This window comes from Staurois parvus, unplaced genomic scaffold, assembly GCF_062004578.1.
Source record: "Staurois parvus isolate SC_StPar_1 unplaced genomic scaffold, SC_StPar_1.0 ptg001805l, whole genome shotgun sequence".
In the NCBI taxonomy this organism is placed as follows: domain Eukaryota; kingdom Metazoa; phylum Chordata; class Amphibia; order Anura; family Ranidae; genus Staurois; species Staurois parvus.
In genome coordinates, this window is record NW_028319601.1 from 3,377,060 (window position 1) to 3,399,478 (window position 22,419).

The window sequence follows — 22,419 nt, forward strand, 5'->3', positions numbered from 1 at the left end:
ATGTGTAAACAATTTCAAAACACTTTATTTGCTGAGTTTTTTCAGTATCCCATGTTCATAACAGTCTGGAGTAGTGCTGAGAAATCCTATACAAATAAATCAACATTAGTGCAGGACTACCACATGGCAAGTTGGTGACCCATTTCACAGCACCTTGGAGCCTTTTAGCAAACAGTACCTGCATCAATCCAGGCAGCTAGCTCCCTCACGTCTTCTGCTTTACCTCCTATTCTTGGAATGCTCAGATGTGCTCTGTATAGGCTGTACAGACACATCAACTGCTAGAGGATGCTAAGCAGGATAATTAACACTGCAGCATGGTCACTCTGAACAGCGATTCATGATCGGATCTCTCTTCAAAGGGCATTTGAAAGGCAGTAAGGAGGCATTGTATCGCTACCTTAAAGACTGTTTTAACTCCTTAAACCTCCACATTAGTGCACATGGTTGCGAGATGGTAGCAGGGCACGTCCATTCAATTAAATTCAGTGGGCAGTACTGAACGTGACACGGGGATAATTGTTTGCTTCATCCTGTTGTGAAGCATCACAGCCGTGACATACTGTATGTACTTCCTCTCTCCACTGCCATTGCAGCATACCAGAAAGCTGTTGGGGCCCTATAAAAACACAGCACAGCCTCAGTGTAATCAAGGCCAAAGATGTCTTAGCATGTAAAATGGGCAGTAAGACATCTAAATTCTTCATCTCATTGCCTCCCGGCTAGTTCCACTGTGATGTTCATCCTGACTCAGCCAATGGAGTTGATTTACTAAAGACAAATAGGCTGTTCACTTTTCAAAGAAAGTTGCACTTTACAAGGTAATTTGTCCCAGAGCTTAGTGAACTTAGTGAAGTTTCACTTTGCAAAGAATACCCAAACACACGCAAGGAGAAACATAAACAACATTTTTGCTTGCACAGGATTGAATGATGGCAGTCAGCAGAATTTCACCTTGTTCACTACTCTCGGGCAAATTTCCTTGCAAAGTGCAACTTCCCTTGCAAAGTGAACAGTCAATTTGCCTTTAGCAAATCAATACCAATGTGTGATAACTGTGTACACATGGCAATAGTCTCAGCAATTTGGAACATCTCTGTGTGTAATAATGAGAAATCCCAACATGCCGTTTATATTCATAAAAAATGTTTATTTCTACCTTGAGCTGAAAAGTTTCAATGTATAAAATACAATTATGAATAAACGTGAATATATTATCAACCATATAAAGATGCTAAACTTACTGTTGTTTTGTCTGATAAAAGTTTCTCTATCACTTCAATAAGCTGGTCTTTCTGGTCTGAGTCCAAGCTGCACAGAGGAGAACATGAATAGAAAACTAAGTTAGAGAGAAAAGAATTATGAAAAGCCCATGTCACACCAACAACATGTTAGCAGAGATTTGTAGCAGCTACAAATATCCCTGATTATTTTCTTTGGCATTGTAGCAGCTACAATTCTGCTCTATGGAGCTACAGACTAATATACTGCCAGTTGCACTGGATAACATGAATAGCTACTGAAGCTGACAATTGTATAGCTTTTTCCAGCTGTTAAAAAAAAAAAAACACAAATAGTCAGCAACTTAGCTAAAATGGTTACAATCATGGCAAAACAGACATCTTACTGACTGCAATAAATTTTTTTCCAACAACTAAAAGATAATTCTGTTGCTGTTATAAATCACAGTGTGCCATAAGGAATGCAGAACAATATTATAAACATTGGCACAGTTTCCTTGTTTGTACCCATACAGTAGTAGCAAAAAATTGCTCCTTGTATATGTTATGAAAATATTGATATTTACAGGACCAATACATCTTTAAACCAGCCTTTCTCAACCAGGGTGCCAAAGCACCCTGGGGTGCCTTGATGTTTCTTCAGGAATGCCTTGGCAAACTGCTTAAATTGTCCAAAAACTGTATACAAGTTAGCGGATGGATCAAGCCTGCCTTTTAGTTACACAAAGCCACAGGTTTTCATTGTGCACCATTACAACGTTCTAGCCGCCAGCATCCTAACAACCAATGAAGCCATCAGTTGATATGGAGGATGTCTGTCGCCTGCACAGAATCCTTGTTTGACCCTCCCCTACCCCTGTCTGTCAGTAATGGGGGCAAATTAGCTGAGTGATAGACAGAAATTGAGGGAGAAGAGAAACATTGGAATACTATTCAGTACCAGTGTGCAAAAATGTATTTGCATTGGAAGAATAAATCCCCTCTAACATTGGATATCCTACATGTGTGGGTGTTGCTGCACTAGGTAAAACTATCAGAATAGTTTGTTTGCATTTTAGAATGGGGTGCCTTGAGACTGTCCATAATTTTAAAGGGTGCCTCAAGACTGTCCATAATTTTAAAGGGTGCCTTGACTGAAAAAAGGTTGAGAAACACTGCTTTAAACAAAGGTCAAGTTTCAGCTGCAACATAACGGCAGATTGGTGCTATATAAAGAGTCAGTCTACCCAAATCTGATATTTCCTAAGGGCAGAAAGGACTTCCCGATCATGTGTGATTTGCTGTCACAGTGGTCACAGGTTCGGGAGCCTGTCCCAACAACTCCCAATCATACTGAGAGGCTGAAAGCTGTCTATGACAGCTTACGCTCTCAGCACAGGAACCCTGGCCATCCAAGAATGCATATGCGTGTCATGTGGGTATTAAAACTCACCCTCTTTGCCAGCACACCATTGTGCAACACAGGCAACAAGAGGTTAAGCAAAGCAGGAGAAGATATAAAGTGGAGCCAAAGTCAAAAATATTTACTTCTTCTCTAATTGTGCAACACCTGTAAGGTCCCTCACCGGTGCCGGCATCTTCTCACCAGCTTCTTCTGGGTGCGGGTCTTCAGCCATCTTGATTGGTTAGCAGGGGATCATTTAATTCCCACACATGTGCAGAAGTGCAGTTATCTTGGCACAAAGGCACTATGCCGGACCATAAACTGAGTTGCACATGTGCACCTCAGTATACATTCTACAGAGGACTGCAAACAGGCAAGTAAGTGTATTTTATTGTTTCATATTTACTTGATTAAAAATAAAATAAAAATGAACTCATATTTTTTTAGTTCTGACCATACTAAAGAATTCAATAAAATATTGGTACAATATCCACACATACATCAGTGTTAGATTGTAAACTTAATCATACATTAAAGGAGAAGAAGGGCCAGAGCTCTTTTGGCTCTACTTCTCCTGAGTGCAGTTAGTTCTGCACTCCTGTGAGCGATCAGCAGTCTTTGATCGCTCAGTTCTCAGTCTAAGAAATGGCTGGGGACAAATACAGCATCGGACCTAGGTTGCATCAACGTAGATAAATATAAATTATTTTTTTTTTAAGAATCCCGAACTTCTTTTTTAAAGTGATCATATCATACTCTCCCAGTTTTCTGCAGAGAACATTAGCGGAATGGGAAATTCCACATAAAGTCCATTCGGGCCTAGGAAAAGCAGTGTACCTGAGATCCTAAGTAAACCCTATGGTGAAAAGTGTTATCTGCTTTATAGGAGTCAGTACATTCTGGTGGGTCTTTAAACCTTCTTGAAGAGTACACAAAGCACTGTGATGGAATATTTTGGGAGTCGAAGAAGGATTGTTTATTGAATATTTTTGTCATGGTCTTCACTATTGTGATTCTTTGTATTTTTTATATATTTCTTTTTTCAAGCACTATATCACAGATGTTTCACTTGTATTTAATGAGTGTATGACACAGTCACCTTAATGTATGATTATGTTTATAAGGTAGTGCTGATGGATGTGTGGTTATTTTGTAAATACACTGGGGTGTGCATTTGTTTTTTAGCAGCTGGCCAACTAATTGTAGATAATTGTAGAAAAGAGGTTTATCTAATTGGGTATATAGTCTTTATGTGGAAGAAATACTGTCTTATAAATGTTTTCAAGTGTGAAAGCCAGACAAATCCGATTTAAGTGTTAGTGATATGTCTATATCCATAACCAGTATTTGCAGGCTAGCAAGAGTGGAGAAACATTATGTCCAACATGAGAAATGTTATTTTGACTCACTTAAAGTGTTACTAAACCCACAACAGTAAAATCAGTCGTTATATGCAATAAAGCATGCTTTTTATACTCACTGTGGAACCTAAGGGGTTAATCCTCTAAAAAGGCCATTTGATCCTGTCTTCTCTGTTCCTCCTCTTGTTCGAAGGTCCATGTCTTATCTCCAGATAAGACAGACTGAACCATAGCTCTGCACATGCTCAGTTTAGTGTGTATTTCTAGAGAGGGGGTTTTTTTTGGGAGAGTGCATGTGATCAGCACAGGGCCAATCAATACTGTCCAGACAGAGGTCAGGGGTTTTGCATCCTCCTAGAGCAGAAAGAAAACTCCTCCTACAAGCTTTTAACATGTGCCCTGCTGAACACTGATAGAAGTCACAAGACTACTCTAACTGCTGATGAGAAAAGTTATTTAGCAGTTTATATTTACTAAAATAATTGTACTTCCATGTTCTGTGTACTCTGGGAGACCAGATATAGGGAATGCAGGGTTCTGGGTTTAGTAACACTTTAAAATTTGCTCTAAGCATTAACTGTTAACTACAGGTCAGGCTTATTCAATACAAATAATCTGAAACATACAAAATGCTTGAAAAAACTTTCTAGAGAAAAAAATATCACCTAGAGCAGGCATCACTAAATGGCAGACTGCGCTCTGAATCCGGACCCAGTAACAGTCCTATCTGGACTGCAACCTTGCCAAATAGTTGCCTGAGTGTCCTCTCCCACCACTGGCTCGCCTGCCCACCGCTGCCGCTATCATCCTCAAGGAAGGGCACATGAGAGGTCTATTCCTTTCATCACATCACAGTACTTCTCCCTTCCTCCCCCTCCCCACACTGCCCTACCTTATTTACAGATGGGAATCACAACAGGTCTGGATAAATGGTGGGACTTTTCAAGTTAAGAAGTGGGTGACTGGTTGCTAGACAGGGGGGCCCTTTGTCAAGACCTGCCGTTCTTCCTATCCTGTGTGAATAGGATAGGGCACTGTAGGAAGGGGGAGAGGGGAGGAGTGCTGCGATGTTATGAAAGGGACAGGAGTATGTAATATGGAGGGAGGACTGTGATGAGGTGGTCTGTGGTGGGGAGGGGGAGTCTGTGATGGGGGGGTGCTGTGATGGGGCAGTCCGTGATGGGGTGGTCTGTGATAGGGTGATCTGTGATGGGTCGGGTCTGTGATGTAAAAGGGGGGGGGTGATGCAAAGGGGGGTTAAGGGCACTGATGTAAAAGGGGGGTCTGTGATGTGAAGGGAGGACTGAGGAAATTAATGTATGGGCTTGTTCACACTTGTTCAGAGATCTGTGTTTTTCTGCACTAGAAAAACACAGGTTTCTGCAAAGGCAATAGAAAACAATTGTTTTCTATGTGTCCTATTCACACTGCAACAGTACCCCTGAGAAGTGCTGAGAAGTGTAGTACTGTATGCATTTTTCTCCAAAGGATTGGAGCATCACCTACAGTCTGTTTCTATGCACCTCACTTGAGCGGTGGTGCATAAAAATGAATTAAATGTAATTTTGACATTTCAATAAAATTGAAAGAAAAAAAGAACAACATGCGATGCACATAAATGCATACCGCCACACCAGTTCCTTCACCTCACACTACAGGTGTCCACACAGTAGAACCCTGCATTTTACCATGAGGCCTGGGATGTTTGGGCCCTAAAGGTGGGTGGGGGGACTTTGACATGCTCGGGAGGCTGTGATGTGAAGGATCGGAGTCAAAGCACCAACATGACACTCGGCCTCCGTTGGAAGGAAATTTTACTGACCGAACCTCTATTAATTTTAACTCAGTACCCCTGATCTAGAGGGAATGACTCAATCTGACATCTCTACAAATGTCACTTTCAATAGTTTTTTATGACATCTACAGAAATCTTTTTATGCTATCATAGGGCTCATGTAGGTGATAGTACAATCACATTGTAATCTGTGTGTTGAGTTTATGATGCATACATGGATCCATTGCATGCTTTGTGCTTCTCTGCCTGTGCGTTATTCTTCTTGCACACTCCTTTCTTTACTTTTGCCTTTCTGCTATCTGTTGTCTCCTGCTGATCACTCTCGATTCTGATCCATGCCAATCTCATCATACTTGCTGCTATTTATTAAAGTGTGTCGATTTGTCTCTTACTGGAAAATGCCAATGCATGACCAACGTCTGTGTTCAGCTCTGTATTTTGTCCTGTGTCCTAAGTATTTAGCCTTGATTTGTCTAATCTGTTTGACCTTCTGTTCCAGCTCAAGCTCTCTGATTTTATCTGTCTTTGTGTGGTTGCTCCCAGCATGCTTCTGATCTATTTTGTTTTTGTCTGCCTACAGACTTGAGTGTCTGCTTTTCTGGCAACCTACTAGTCCACTAGTTGCTGATTTGCTTCCAAGTCTGTTCGGTTTCTTCTGACAACTTGCAAAGAATTTATCTGTTGGCTCTTTTGGAGCCTGCTTGTGTTGGCCATTCTCTTTCTATCTCTCTATTGTATACCAGTGAGGGCTGAAGCCTGGGAATGTCAGCTACGCATCTAGATGTGTACTGGTAGGAGTTCTGGAGGTTCTTAACAGAAGTTCTGGAGAAAACTAGGCATTTTCAGGTCATACCTTGTAATGGTGATCCATTGCCACCCACTGGTGACATTATCTCTAGTCTCTGTTTCTTTTCAATGTCTCTATGCATTGTAGTTATCTTGTTTCAAAATTATCACATGGTTTTGATCCCTGCTTTTGACTGGCTCCCCCCGACTGGTATTTGACCCTCAACATTGCTTTGGTTTTGATGTTGTCTATGCCTTCCCTTGATTCAGCACTAGGAGTGTCAAAGCCCCCTGAACTTGACCAGTAGTCTCCTGCTGGTTCTGACATCAGTGCTATCCAGAAACAGTGGTGCAGTCTGTAGCAACCATTCAAGTATGTTTGCTTAAAAAACTGCTAAAAAACCCCCCATAACATTCCTTTTGAAACACCTTACATACACAGTTATATAGTTGCTAAGGCTGAATAAAGACAATTGTTTACAAAAGAAGCAGGACTTCTATTTGGCCATGTACAAGGCAAAGATTAACTGTTAAAATACAATCCTTTTATTCCATATATAATATTTGGATTGTCCATGGCATCATAAAAGTCCTGCTTCTTCTGTAAACAAATGTCCTATATATATGGGATGTAAGGTGCCTTATGACAGTCCATGCAGTTCAACCTGATGGTGTGTGTGCGCATTTGTGTTTATGTCAGTACCTTTTTCCATATCCCTGTACACCACGTTCACTAAGAAACACATCTAAAATCTTTTTGAATTTATCTACACTCCCCACTAACACCACCAACCGTGGAAAGGAGTTCCATATCCTTACGGATCTAACTGTACAGAACGCCTTGAGATTAGAACCGCCTCTCGTCCAACTTTATTGCATGTCCTTATGTCTTCTTTAGAGACCTTTGGGTTAAATAGTTTTCTCTCAATGCTAGAGTCCCACATAAGGATTTGTATATTGCAATCCTTTCCCCTCTTAAGTGCCTACTCTCCAGGGAGAATAAGTTTAATGTTTGTAGCCATTCCTTATAACTGAGGTCATCCAGCCCCCTTATTAACTTTGTTGACCTTGATGTGTTTGTAACATATGAAAATACAGATTAGATGATACTAATTGCATGCAATAATAATAATTTTGTTACCTATACAGCTTGGGTATCGCATGTGCTGCTGTCTTGCGCACATAGGGAGACATGTCTGAAGCTGCCTCTTTTATTGCAAGCATCATAATGGGTACAATGATTGGCACACGGATACTGGAGAGTACACGGAGAGCACTGGCTCGGATCAGTTGGTTGGGGTCCTGCAAAAATAAACATAGTGCTTATCTCATTCCTAATTCTTCCTTTTATCAGCACAAATATTGGACAATGATAAAAATATGAAAAAGATTTCTAGCGGTAGCACAAGGTCTCAGTTCCTGATTATCAGACATTTGCCTCATGACGTTTACATTATTAATTAATGTCAGCTTGCAAGCAGAAGGGATAGGCTTGATTCCAAAACCGATTTTCTTTCCAACAATGAACCCTCCCTTTCAGAAAGTAATTGGGGGAAATCTGATCGTCTTGTTACAAAATGTCTTAATTACGTGGCAAAAAGTATTATATATCCTTTTAACTATTTGTAAGCATAAAGGTGCCCATAATGTGTGGAACAGGCTTCTTGACCATGCTTAGGCTGTACCACCAAAATCTTTGTTAGCCAAATGTGAAAGATCCACACAGTCAACTTCAAAAAAGAGGTTTTGAACTGCAGAAGAACCATGACCAATCATCATTAGTTAATTGCATTCTCTGACAGCTGTTGTCATTTGAATGTTTCTCTGATGCACTATTCAAAGAATAAACTTCCTAACACAGAATAATTCTGTTTAAAATCCTGTAATTTGCCTGATTGATAGACTGTAGCTGAGGTCCATAACTTCTCAGTACTAGGTATTGTGCTTTGCTCTCAATGGCTGAAGAGATCAAAACAGGAAGGAGAAAAGATCAGTATATGCTATTGCGGAGGTGGCAGGAGGGGTTAGTTGAGTGATCCTATTATGGTACATTCACACTATGTTTATTGAGCTGCATCAATCTGCATAGATCAGCCGTTCTCAGTCAGGGTTACACTGGCAGTTGTTAGAGGTTTCTTGAGCTGTGGCAGATTGATCTCCCATTTGATAGTCCAAGGCCAATGCCACTTGGCAGGGCTTGACATCACTGAACCTCTTTAGTTGTGTGCAAGGGGAAATTCTTTACACTGGCCACAAATGGAAGGGACATGTTTCTCTCTGACCTCCAATGAATTTTAGCAGGGGTTGCTAACCTAAAAACATTCAAGAGTTCCCTTGGGCTAAAGAAAGGTTAGGAAAAACTGGCATAGATCAGCACAAGGGCACACAGAAAACAACTGTAAACTGTGCAATGCATTGTAACAACGCATGGCCCTTCAGCATGCACCATGCATGCATTATAGGAAGCATTGTGAGCAGGCTGGTGTGAACGAACCCTTAATCTACAAGGGGAAGAACAACTAGGAGACAGTAAGCAAAAGCATGCTTGTATAGATCAAAGTTCAGAACTGAGTCCTGATGTGGGTGCCAATATTGATGCTTAACCAACCTTTAAACCTCTCTGAAAGGTGGAAATGGAGAGGAGTGCCAGATCCTGTTGCTCCTCTGCATAACGAACCAAATAGACGTAAACCAATTTCTTCACCTAAAAAACAAGACATATAAGCTCTTAAGGCAGGGTGTGACTGACGAGACGTATTATTTTGAGATGTTCCTTTACAGACACATTTGGAAGGAGACTTTACTGTATTTACAATGATATGCCCAGGGTATCAGAAAAGGAAAAAATGAAAAGCCAATACTGCTTAGGGCTTACAACAACAAAAGTTATACAAGTAAGCTCACAGAATGTTTAATATGTTGTACTCCATGTCTCAAGTCTACAACCACAGGATATGCTTATGTGCAGCCGTCACTTTTCCCAGTAAGCTCATGTTCTAGTGTTCTCCATGTTATCCAGACTTTCGTTAGCATACGCTGACTATGCCCTGTGCTGCTGTGTATTGTCATTGTGTGACATCTATCAGTAAGTGCCACCATAACTTTCTTCATCTCACCTCAATATTCTTACAGGCCACGTTTTTCACAACAGCTGGAAATAAATCTGATGTATTCTTTCCTCGTGCTATCATCTGAGAAAGATAAGAAGATAGTATTATCTTGCTAGACTTAGCACATGATAAACCGTATGTTGTCACAAAGATGAAAGAAAAGAACAGCTCACAGCAACAATCCTCTTCATGGCCTCCAACTTCAGGGAGTCCTTGTTACTGTCCAGCATTTCCTTCAAGTCATCGTGCCTGCAGAATAAAGCAAAAAACTTTTAAAAAAAAATAAGTATACTGTTAATGCAAAAGTTTAATTGTGTATCAAGAAGAATTGCAGCAAGTGATAATTTTGTATTTCTAAGGGTATATTTCTAAAATAGCGAATGTGACGCTCACAAACTGGTGACAGCAGGATTATCTTCTTGATGCAAAGATTGATTCACCTGCAGATGAAATACATTGTCATAATCAAGCAATCAATACAAAAAAAATAAAATTTTATATATATGCACACTATATTGCCAAAAGTATTGGGACGCCTGCCTTTACACGCAAATTAACTTTCATGACATCGCAGTCTTAGTCTGTAGGGTGCAATACTGAGTTGGCCCACCCTTTGCAGCTATAGCAGCTTCGCCCGTTCTGGGAAGGCTGTCCACAAGGCTTAGGATTGTGTCTATGGGAATATTTGGCCACTCTTCCAGAAGCGCATTTGTGAGACCAGTCACTGATGTTGGACGGGAAGGCCTGGCTTGCAATCTCCACTCTAATTCATCCCAAAGGTGTTCTATCGGGTTGAGGTCACGACTCAAGAAGCCTGTGCAGGCCCGTCAAGTTCCTCCACCCCAAACTCGCTCATCCATGTCTTTATGGACCTTGCTTTGTGCATTTCTGCGCGGTCATGTTGGAACAGGAAGGGGCCATCCCCAAACTGTTTCCACAAAGTTCGGCGCATGAAATTGGCCAAAATGTCTTGGTATGCTGACGCCTTAAGAGTTCCCTTCACTGGAACTAAGGGGCCAAGTCCAACCCCTGAAAAACAACCCCACACTATAATTCCCCCTCCACCAAACTTTACACTTGGCACAATGCAATCAGGCAAGTAGCATTCACCTGGCAACCACCAAACCCAGACACGTTCGTCGGATTGCCAGATAGAGAAGCATGATTTTTCACTCCAGAGAACACGTCTCCACTGCTTTAGAGCCCAGTGGCGGCGTGCTTTACACCACTGCATCTGACGCTTTACATTGCACTTGGTGATGTAAGGCTTGGATGCAGCTGCTCGGCCATGGAAACCCATTGCATACAGCTCTTTATGCATTGTTGTTGTGTTAATCTGAAGGCCACATGAAGTTTAGAGGTCTTTAGCTATTGACTCTGCAGGCAGTTGGCGACTTCTGCGCACTGTGCGCTTCAGCATGTACATTTTATGTGGCCTACCACTTCGTGGCTGAGTTGCTGCTGTTCGCAGTTGCTTCCTCTTTGTCATAATACCACTAACAGCTGACCATGAAATATTTAGTAGCAAGGAAATTTCATGGATGGAGTTATTGCACAGGTGGCAATCTATCACGGTACCACGCTTGAATTCACTGAGCTCCTAGGAGCGACCCATTCTTTCACAAATGTTTGTAGAAGCAGTCTGCATGCTAGCTACTTGATTTTATATACCTGCGGCCATGAAGGTGATTGGAATACTTGAATCCAATGATTTGGAGGGGTGCCCTAATACTTTTGGCACTATAATATATATATATATATATATATATATATATATATATATATACAGGGGTGTGAACATTTTTGAAAAAACTAAATCAGGACTAAATCAGTGCCCCAATCTACTTGTCCCTCATGGCAATCTACCTGTCCTAAAAAAAAAAATTAACCAAAACCTTATTTAGATCTGAGGTTCTTTAACTGCTTGCCTGCCACCCTATAGCAGAAATACTGCTAAGAGGGCGGCATGGCTGTGCAAAATCATATATATATATGTACGTGATTTTCCATTTCCGGGTAGAGGGTACACACGCGCCCTACTCGCACCGCCATTGGCGGATTCAGCTGTCGATCACTGGCTCCCAGCTGGACATTCCCCACCAGCACCCGGTGACCGCTGAATATCACTGATGGGGGAGAGGTCTGTATGTAAACAATACAGATCTCTCCCGTCAGCTTCAACATGTTGCTTTGTATTGCTCTGCATGGCAGAGCAATACAAAGCAGCGTGCTTAAACAGTAAAATACACACACAGCATACAGCATGCAGTTAACCCTTTGATCTCCCCAGATATTAACCTCTTCCTACCCAGTGTCATTAGTACAGTTTCAGTGCTTTTTATTAGCAATGATCACTGTATTAGTGTCATTGGGGATGTCAGTGACAGTTAGTTCCCCCCCCGTGTCAGAATGCCCACCGCAGTCCTGCAGTTCTACTATAAGTCGCTAATTGCCACCATTACTAGTATAAAAAAAAAAAAAATTCCAGTATATACACTGCCATTTGTAGACGCTATAACTTTCACGTGAACCAATTTATTTACACGTATTGGGATTTTGTTTAGCAAAGACGTGTAGCAGAATACATTTTGACCTAAATTTATGCCGAAAGTTGATTTTTTACATTTTTACTGGACATGTTTAATAGCAAAAAGTCAAAAATATTGTTTTTTTTCTCTGGAGGGCAAGTGGTTAAGTAATATCTTGGGCTTTTAAAAACAAAAAGGGGCTTTATGGCGACTTAAATGTTTAATATTTTTAACATTGCACTGTTTATCTCCTCCTCACCTCCCTGCCTGTCTCCAGCACCGCACCAGGGGACTAGCAAAAAGGAGAGAGATCTTGCAGTGTAATGAGCACCGATTGGGTGCTTTTCAGGAAGGGTCGGGCTTATCGTTTATCCCTTTCGCTGCCAGAGCTGTTTTTGCGTTTTTTGCACACGTTGAAAAAAAATCAGTTAAGGCCTGGTGATTACACAAACCCCCCAAACATTATATATTTTCTGAAATCAGAGACCTAGAGAATAAAATAATGGCAGTTCCAATTTTTTATGTCACACGATATTATCACAAAGGGCTACGAAATGCAACATTTCAGTAAAAAATACACTTAAGTTAATTTTAGGGGACAAAAAGCAATAAATTAGCCAATTGTTTTGTAAAATATAAAAGATGAGGTTGCATCGAGCAAATAGATATCCAACATGTCAAACCTTAAATTTGCATGTGCTCGTGAAATGGCAACAAACTTTAGTACCCTATATTTTCTATAGGTGACGCTTTTAAAGCCCCTTATAGGTCATCAGTTTAGTGTTATGGAGGAGATCTGGTGGTAGAATTATTGCTTTGATTCTGGCGATATGTAACGTGTATCGCAATCGTAATTTCATGCATAGATGCCCCAGCGCGTGCTTTTACGTTTGTACGTGTGTACATATGTGGGGGTGGGGGGTCTCAACAAATTTTTTGGGGGGGTTAAATGCTTGGGTGTAACTTTAATTTTTTTAAAATAATTTTTTTTGTTTACTTAAAGTGTTACTAAATCCACAACAGTAATATCAGTCTGTATATGCAGTAAAGCATGCTTGTTATACTCACGGTGGAACCTAAGGGGTTAATCCCCCCTACCTCCCTTGCTAAACCATGAATGAACTGTGATAACCACATTTTTTGAAAAGCTGAGTTAAATTTCACTTGCCACACCCAGGCCGGATTACTGACAGACCTGTTGAATCAAGAAATCATTTGAACAGAATCTGTCTGACAAAATGAAGCATGTTGAAAGATCTCAAAAAGTAACACATGATGCCACGATGTAATAAAATTCAAGAACAGATGAGAAACTGAGTAATTGACATGTATTAGTCTGGAAAGAGTTACAAAGCCATTCCTAAGGGATTCCTAATAGCCATTCCTAATCCACAAATGGAGAAACCTTAGAACTGCGATGAACCTTCCAGAACCTACCAGAATTATTCCAAGGTCACAACGAAGACTCATCCAGGAGGTTATAAAAGAACCCAGAACAACATCTAAAGAACTGCCAGCCTCACTTGCCTCAGTTAAGGTCAAGTATTCATGAATGAACAATAAGAAAGAGACAGGCAAAAGTGGCGTCTATGGGAGAGTTCCAAGGCGAAAGCCACTGCTGATCAAAAAGAACACAAACACTTGTCTCACATTTGCCAAACAACATCTTTATTATCCCCAAGACTTTTGGGCAAATACTCTGTGGACTGATGAAACAACAAGTTGAACTTTTTGGAAGGTCTGGCATCAAACTGGCACTGCATTTCATAAAAAGAACATCATATGAACAGTTAAACGTGATGGTAGTGTGATGGTCTGGGGCTGCTTTGCTGATTCAGGATCTGGACGACTTGTCATAATTGATAGAACCATGAATTCATGAACCATGAAAATCCTGAAGGAGAATGTCTGGTCATCAGTTCGTGACCTCAAGCTTAAACGCACTTGGGTTATACAGCACGGCAATGATCTGAAACACACCAGCAAGTTCACCTCTGAATGGCTCAAAGAAAACCAAAATTAAGGTTTTGGAGTGACTTAGTCAAAGGCTTAAATCTATTTGAGATGCTGTGGTATGACATTAAACAAGCCGTTCATGCTCAAAAAACCATCCAATGTGGCCTAATTAAAATAATTTTGCAAAGAAGAGTAGGCCACAATTCCTCCACAGCAACTCATTGCCAGTTATTGCAAATGCGTTATTGCAGTTGTTGCTGCCAAGAGTGGCACAACCAGTTATTAGGTTTAGGAGGCAATTGCTTTTTCACATAGAGCCACGCAGGTTTGGACAGCTTGTTTTCCTTAATAAATGAAATTATCATTTAAAAACTGCATTTTATATTTACTCGGGTTATCTTTGTGTAATATTAAAATCTGTTTGATTATCTGAATCATTTAAGTGTGACAAATATGCAAAAAAAAACAAAACAGGAAGGGGGCAAATACGTTTTCACAGATATATATATATATATATATATATATATATCTCAAAACAATTAAAGGAACACTTTGAAAACACATCAGATCTCAACGGGGAAAAATATCATGCTGGATATCTATACTGATATGGACTGGGTAATGTGTTAGAAATTTAAGGATGCCCCATCATTTGATTTACGGGGTATCTTTGAATTCAGTCCTCTGTAGGATGATAATTTTCATTTCCGTCAAAGTGAAAAAATGATGCAGCAGGCTAGTCCGTTTTGTTGAAATTTTACTGGAGCACCTCAACATAGTAGTAGTTTGTATGGCCCCACGTGCTTTTATGCATGCCTGACAATGTCAGAGCATGGGTGTCCTAGTGTGTTTTCCTCCCAGATCTAGACTAGGGCATCACTGAGCTCCTGGACAGTCTGAGGTGCAACCTGGCGGCATCGGATGGACCGAAACCTGATATCCCAGAGGTGTACTATTGGATTTAGGTCAGGCGAGCATGGAGGCCGTTCAATGTTATCAATTCCTTCATCCTCCAGGAACTGCCTGCATACTCTCGCCACATGAGGCCGGGCATTGTGCATCAGGAAGAACCCAGGACCCACTGCAGCAGTGTAGGGTCTGACAATGGGTCCAAGGATTTCATCCCAATACCTAATGGCAGTCAGGGTGTCATTGTCTAGCCTCTAGAGGTCTGTGCATCCCTCCATGGATAAACCTCCCCAGACCATCACTGACCCACCACAAAAACGGTCATGCTGAACAATGTAACAAGGCAGCATAATGTTCTCCACGGCTTCTCTTTCACGTCTGCTCAGGGTGAACCTGCTCTCATCTTTTAATAGCACAGGGCGCCAGTGACAGACCTGCCAATACTGATGTTCAATGGCAAGCTCTATGGTGCCGGGCAGTGCACACAGGGACCAATAGAGGATGTCAGGCCCTCAGACATGAAGTCTGTTTCTGATTGTTTGTTCAGAGACATTCACACCAGTGGCCGGCTGGAGGTCATTTTGTAGGGCTCTGGCAGTGCTCACCCTGTTACTCCTTTCACAAAGGAGCAGATACCGGTCCTGCTGATGGGTTAAGGACCTTCTCTGGCCCTGTCCACCTTTCCTAGAGTAACTGCCTGTCTCCTGGAATCTTCTCCATGCTCTTGAGACTTTGCTGGGAGACACAGAAAACCTTCTGGCAATGGCATATATTGATGTGCCATCTTGGACTACTTGTACAACCTCTGTAGGGTCAAGGTATTGACCCTAGTCAAATGCTAAAGTAGCGAAAAACAGAAAGATGAGTATGGAAAAAAATTGTAGTGGCCTTCACCTGTAAAACCATTCCTGTTTTGGGGGTCATCTCATTGTAGCCCATCTAGTGCACCTGTTGTTAATTTTATTAACACCAAAGCAGCAGAAAATGAATAACAACCTCCTCTGTTACTTAACTGACCAGATAAATAACCCAGGAGTTTAACTGACTTGATGCTATACTCTGATTACATTTTTTGAGCAGTATATATATAGTGGCATTGCGAGGCCATGCCACTGTGTGCTTAGGCAGTTTACACCAGATTTTGTAAGAGGCAAGCACACTAATGGCACAGGTGTGTGCAGGTTTTCTCTGGTTTCTGTAGCTCTGGATCGGAACAGTCAATCCTGCATCTGGGTTTTGCTAGTCACCTGGAATCTGGAGATGTCGTTATATACTGGGGTCTAAGAATAGCTCAGGACTCCCCGTTTGGAGACAGCTGCCAGTGGGGAGATGGAGGGTCTTATCAAAGGGTCATAGGACTCAGCCGGAGGCCAAGAGACAGAGGTCTCAGTTCCAGGAGTCAGGTTGGCTCCTATAGGGATGTCAGGAGAACCCCTATCCATTGGCCAGAGGTCAGCCTTACATCAAGGTGCTGTGTCTAAAGGCTAGAGAGCCAAGTATTCAGGACAGGTACTGCAACTGAAGCTGAGTGAGCTTATGATCCAGGTGGCTTGGCATTTCCAGCATATGAATTTCTGTTCAAGTTTGGAGAAGATCCCTTGCATTGGAAGTCATGTGAACCTTTGCCTTCTTTTAAATAAAAGTGGGCTACCAAGCTCTTAAAAAATAGTTCCTATCTACTGTGGACTCACTAGAACAACACATCTACCATTACAGCTAACTACTCCAGTTCACAATATATACACACACTTACCAGCCTCTTTATTAGATACACCTGTTCAATTACTTGGTAACACAAATTGCTAATCAGCCAATCACATGGCAGAAACTCAAAAATTTAGGCATCTAGATGAGGTGAAGATGACTTGCTGAAGTTCAAACTGAGCATCAGAATAGGGAAGAAAGAGAATTTAAGCGACTTTGAACGTGGCATGGTTGTTGGTGCCAGACTGGCTAATCTGAGTATTTAAAAAAAATGCTGATCTACTGGGATTTTCATGCACAACCATTTCTAGGGTTTACAGAAAATGGTCCGAAAAAGAGAAAATATTCAGTGAGCGGCAGTTGTGTGGATGAAAATGCCTTGCTGATATCAGAGGTCAGAGGAGGATGGGCAGACTGGTTTGAGATGATAGAAAGGCAACAGTAACTCAAATAACCACTTGTTACAACAAAGGTATGCAGAATACCATCTCAGAATGGAAAACACATTGAACCTTGAAGCAGATGGGCTACAGCAGCAGAAGACCACACCGGGTACCACTCCTGTCAGCTAAGAACAGGAAATGGAGGCTACAATTTGCACAGGCTCACCAAAATTGAACAATAGAAGATTGGAAAAACGTTGCCTGGTCTGAGGAGTCTCGATTCCAGCTGCAACATTCAGATGGTAGGGTGAGAATTTGGTGTAAACAACATGAAAGCATGGATCCATCTTCCCTTGTATCAATGGTTCAGGATGGTGGTATAATGGTGTGGGAGACATTTTCTTGGCACCGTTTGGGCCCCTTAGTACCAAATGAGCATCGTTTAAACGCCACGCCCTACCTGAGTATTCTTGCTGACCATGTCCATCCCTTTATGACTACAGTGTACCCATCTTCTGCTGGCTACTTCCAGCAGGATAATGCACCATGTCACAAAGCTCAAATCATCTCAAACTGGTTTCTTGTACATGACAATGAGCACTCCAATGGCCTTCACAGTCACCAGATCTCAATCTAATACAGCCCCTTTGTGGTGGAACAGGAGATTCACACATTGAGTGTGCAGCCGACAAATCTGCAGCAACTTTGTGATGCTATCATGTCAATATGGACCAAAAACTCTGAGGAATGTCTCCAACACCTTGTTGAATCTATGCCTTGAAGAATTAAAGGATAAGTTCACCTTTTAGAAAAAAAATAAATGCACATTTTTTTGCAGGTAGAAAAATGTGCATTTATTATTTTTGTCTGCAGGAACCTGGAAAGCATTGCACCAGCGATCAGCAGATTGCTGATGTCAGGCATGTCTCCTGCAGATCTGTCAGTATATCTGCTTGCCTGTACAGGATGTACAAGCAAGCAGATATACTCACAGGAAGAATGAATGAACTACCACGGCGCTTCACAGCACTGTGGTAGTTCATTGAGGACTACAAGTTGACAGCTGCTAAGGCTGTCGGGACTTGTAGTCTCTCATTCACAGATTAAGGTTTTTTCTCAATCTGATAGCTAGAGAGGGAGGAGAAGATCCCAGCTAGCAGTCAAAGCGTGGATCGGGGGGGAGCAGTGGCTGGTATGATCATAACATGTTACTTGTTACACCCTGAATATGGGTGTAACATGTTACGAAAGGTGAACTTATCCTTTAAGGCAGTTCTGAAGGCAAAATGGGGTCCAAAACGGTACTTGCAAGGTTGTACCTAATAAAGTGGATATATCCTGCCTGCTCAATTTCTACATAAAATTGTTTTTACTCAACATATATGATGAAGACCACCCCAAGTCTCATCTACCCTGCTATTGCTTGAATAGGCTCAGCAGTTTGCTCTTTTAGTTCAGACAAATCCCTTCTGTCCTCAGTACATGCACAGCAGTATAGTATGTACAATGTCGGTACATAAATATCATGAAAATTTCTATTTCAGAGTCTGCAGTGCTATTTACAAAGATTTACAAAGGTATAAAGGCTGCTAAACCAGTCAGACGTCCAGTATAATACATGGCTTAAAAAGTGGCTATGCTTTCAAAAGGTAATCCTAAAGTCCATAATAACACAGACTTAAGACTAAAATACTACATGACGCATACAATACTCTCCTATAACTGTACACCTGTCATTGTCGTGAAATGAATATACATACTATGAAATGCTGACCTCCTTCTAGAAATGCAAGCTGCTTGGCTGTGTCTGGCTTTTAACACTTTGGATCTACAAACAAATATGCAGTGAATAGAAGCAAGAATTCCTCATGACTATACCTAATTGAGGTATGCAAATAAAATATTAGAAGCTAATCATGGGTATAAAAAGACAATCAATTATAAGCAAATCACAAGGCCTCATTTCCTGGTGGACTATTCTTGTCTTAATATCAGTTCTCCTTTCCATTGATGTTTACTGGGTAGTTAAAGTAGCCAAGATTACCAAATAATACTCACTCTCACTTCTAGGTCTCATAATATTTAGTACAGTGGTAGAGCCAGGGCTCTGAGAGTCTCAGGTAGGAGCTGCTGCCATTTCTTTGTGCTGTGTGGCTTTGGATCCTCTCTTGTTTCACATCAATTGCAACTAAACCTATTTGGGCAAGTAACGTAATGTGAGCAAAACTTCCCTACATTTCTCAATGCCTGAGCCAGCAATTGAGGGCCCCGTAACAGTTTGGTAGGAGGCAGACAAAAAGATAGAGAATGAGTTCTCAAGTCATCCTTTTTGAGACCCTCTACTTTGGCCCCAAGAGCAGCTACAGGGGTTGCTATGGTGGTAACTACATCCTTGCCAACAGCTAGCATTTGAAGGTGGAGAGGTCAATAATGGCTACCTAGATATTTAAAGTTTCATTTAAATTGCCTGTGTGGTGCTTAGATCTCTCTGGCTGAGATCATTTCATTGGATTTTCTGCCCTTCTGTTCTCTCTAGAGCAGCCTTTAGCAGCCAGGCTCCATGGAACACTAGTATTCCTTCACAGGTTGCTAGGTGTTCCTTGAGCAACAAGCAATTTCTGCCTCTTACATAAAGTAACCATCAATAACAATGTTCTTTGGAAGCTCACTCGTACCCCACCTTTCCTGGTCTGCCAGGCTGCATGCTTGAATAAGGGTCTGCTATGGATTTTAGGGGGGACCCCCTCGCCATTTTTTTAAAATTTTGGTGTAGCGTTCCCCTTAAAATCTATACAAGACCCGAAGGGCCTGATATGGATTGGCTGACCACCACACAGTTTTTTTCAAGTTTTAAATGCCAACAATTCTTTTGTTCATATTCAGCGGTCAGCAGGGAACTGCACTGACAGCTGATAAGTCATCGGTTGTTAAGCCCTCTCTTTACCAACCAGATACATTGCTAAACACTGGCAAAACACCGACACAAAAATTGGAAAACGCTGGAAAAAAAATGCTAGTGTTGAACATTTTTTATCCAGTTTTTTGAGGTTTTTTTCATCGTTTTCTTTTTTTTTTAGTTCCTAGTGTGCATGGAGCCTCATCTTCATTTGGTAAGCACTTCAGCTCATCAATATTCACTACATTCTGTAATATAATGTTTTGGTCGACTTCTGTATGAATTGTACAACTTTTCCTGTACATTTTACAGTAACTTTTTTCACTATACATTGCATGTGATATAAACCACTTTGGAATTGAAATTGTTAACAGTCCTCACCCTGTTGTCACTATATCATTTGACACTAATCTGTGAAATATTCATCAATGGTCTCTGGTTGCACCAGGATGAAAAAGAATGCCAAGTTGCTGATGGTAACCGTAGCAACCCTTGTTCTAGCTTTTCCTTATAGTGACTCTGTGTTCACATCTGGTGACCCCGTGTATTTGTATGGCTAGTGATGCTGAATATCTCTTGTAATGGACTAATGACATTAAGTCAGGAACAATTATTCTGTATAAAGGTCCTGTTATTTCTAAAGCTTTTTATGCAGACTTTCAATATTCTAAACTAAATATATATTAATTTTATTTCAATTATTTATAAATTACTTTTATTATCAGGACATGATTGGTACAGTTAAAGTCTCTGACAGAAGACTTTTCAAACTGACAAGGTATTTTGTGCTCATGGGCAGATACCTGACTGTATGTATGTAGGGGTGATGCCATGCCCCTACGGTAGACGTGTATTGACACGAAACGCGTCTAGGAGGAGCCTTCGCACGCCTTGAAGTCACGCCGCCGGGTCAGGAGGTCCGGCGGCCCACCTATGTTTCTCACTGTCCCCATACCTCAGCCCCAGCATTTTTAGGCTCTCTGTGTGGACCCAAGGAGCAGTGTGATCCGACCAGACCAGTATCGCCTTATCACTGATGGACCACCTGGGTATTATTAAGCAGCGCCTACATGAGACCTCGGCTACATGAAACCTGTACATGCGCATTGAGATTGCGCTTCTGGTAAGCGGGCAATCTTTCTACCCCCCGATATTGGATTGGATTACACTAATGTTTTCTGGAAAGTTCCTCATAAATTGAACTGTTTACCACTTTTGATATTTCCGCATTGGACAATTGTAGCGCTGCACTTTTATTTTGTCTATTTTAGTTGGAAGGGCTTGTGGTTCCTTTTTGTGCATTTGCCGCTCACTGGAGTGCGCTCACTTTCCTATCCATACACATACTGTAACTATAATATGTAACTATCTAACCACTCATGGTATGCCCTTACATTAATTTATTTATTGTTAATATGTATAGTACCTTTCTTTAAATTCTTTATTTCTACAGAATTTACCTCCAAAAAGGCCAATGTTTCCAGGGCATTCAGTATCTGAAGAAATCAGATTAGTAGCTTCATCCAAATCTATATAATATTTGATGAATGGCCATCCATGAAGGTTGTGTCCAAAAAATGCATACCTATGTTTGCATCCCTGATGTGAGATGCTTCATAATAAATTCTATATATGTTTATTTAAAGTAGAACTAAAGGCATCTTGGATAGCTTAAAGCAGAACTTCACTCAAAAGGGGAAGTTCCGCTTGTTTGCATTTTCCCCACCTCCTCTTTAAAAAAATTTTTGGGGGGCATGGGTACCTGGTTCACTTTCTCACTTTCAGTCGAATCGCCTTGGTGATCCGAGCAGAAGTTAGGCCCCTCTTCCCTCGCAGCCTTTTGGGACACATCACAGCTCCCAAAAGACTGCGGGACCATTTATAAAGTGCAACACGGCTCGCACACGAGCAGTGGGATTCTGGCTGTGAAGCTCGCCACCTGCACGCCCTCAGTGGCGAGCACCCGGCACGGTCAGTGATAAGGTAAAAGGCCAATCACAGCGACCTTTTATCATGTGATCAGCTGTGTCCAATGACACAGCAGATCACAATGTAAATACAGTTGCTGGTTATCGGCTGCACTTTCCTCACGTTGTCACAGGGTGAGGAAAGTACTGCCGATAACCGGCAGATGTCACAGGGGAGATCTGCACTGATAATCAGTGCCCTGATTATCAGTGCTGCCAATCAGTGCCCAGCAATGCCGCCCATCAGTGCTTCCCAGCAGTGTCACCCACCAGTGCTTCCCAGCAGTGCTGCCCAGCAGTGTTGCCCGTCAGTGCCTCTCAGCAATGTCGCCCGTCAGTGCTGCTCTGCAGTGTCACCCGTCAGTGCTGTCCAGCAGTGCCACCCGTCAGTGCCCAGAA

General features: G+C 41.6%; 1 protein-coding gene across 14 annotated transcripts in view; it reads right to left on the reverse strand.

Annotated features, from left to right (window-relative positions):
• LOC149434226 (AP-3 complex subunit beta-2-like) overlaps positions 1-22,419 on the reverse strand; it is a 151,503-nt gene that overhangs the window by 80,265 nt on the left and 48,819 nt on the right. For all 14 annotated transcript variants that reach the window (XM_089663982.1, XM_089663980.1, XM_089663983.1 and 11 more), the window contains exons 2-6: positions 9,851-9,926; positions 9,684-9,758; positions 9,176-9,271; positions 7,709-7,869; positions 1,245-1,311 (exon numbers count right to left, since the gene is read on the reverse strand). In XM_089663982.1, the coding sequence (XP_089520108.1) occupies positions 1,245-1,311; positions 7,709-7,869; positions 9,176-9,271; positions 9,684-9,758; positions 9,851-9,926 (475 nt within the window). The remainder of the gene's footprint in view (positions 1-1,244; positions 1,312-7,708; positions 7,870-9,175; positions 9,272-9,683; positions 9,759-9,850; positions 9,927-22,419) is intronic.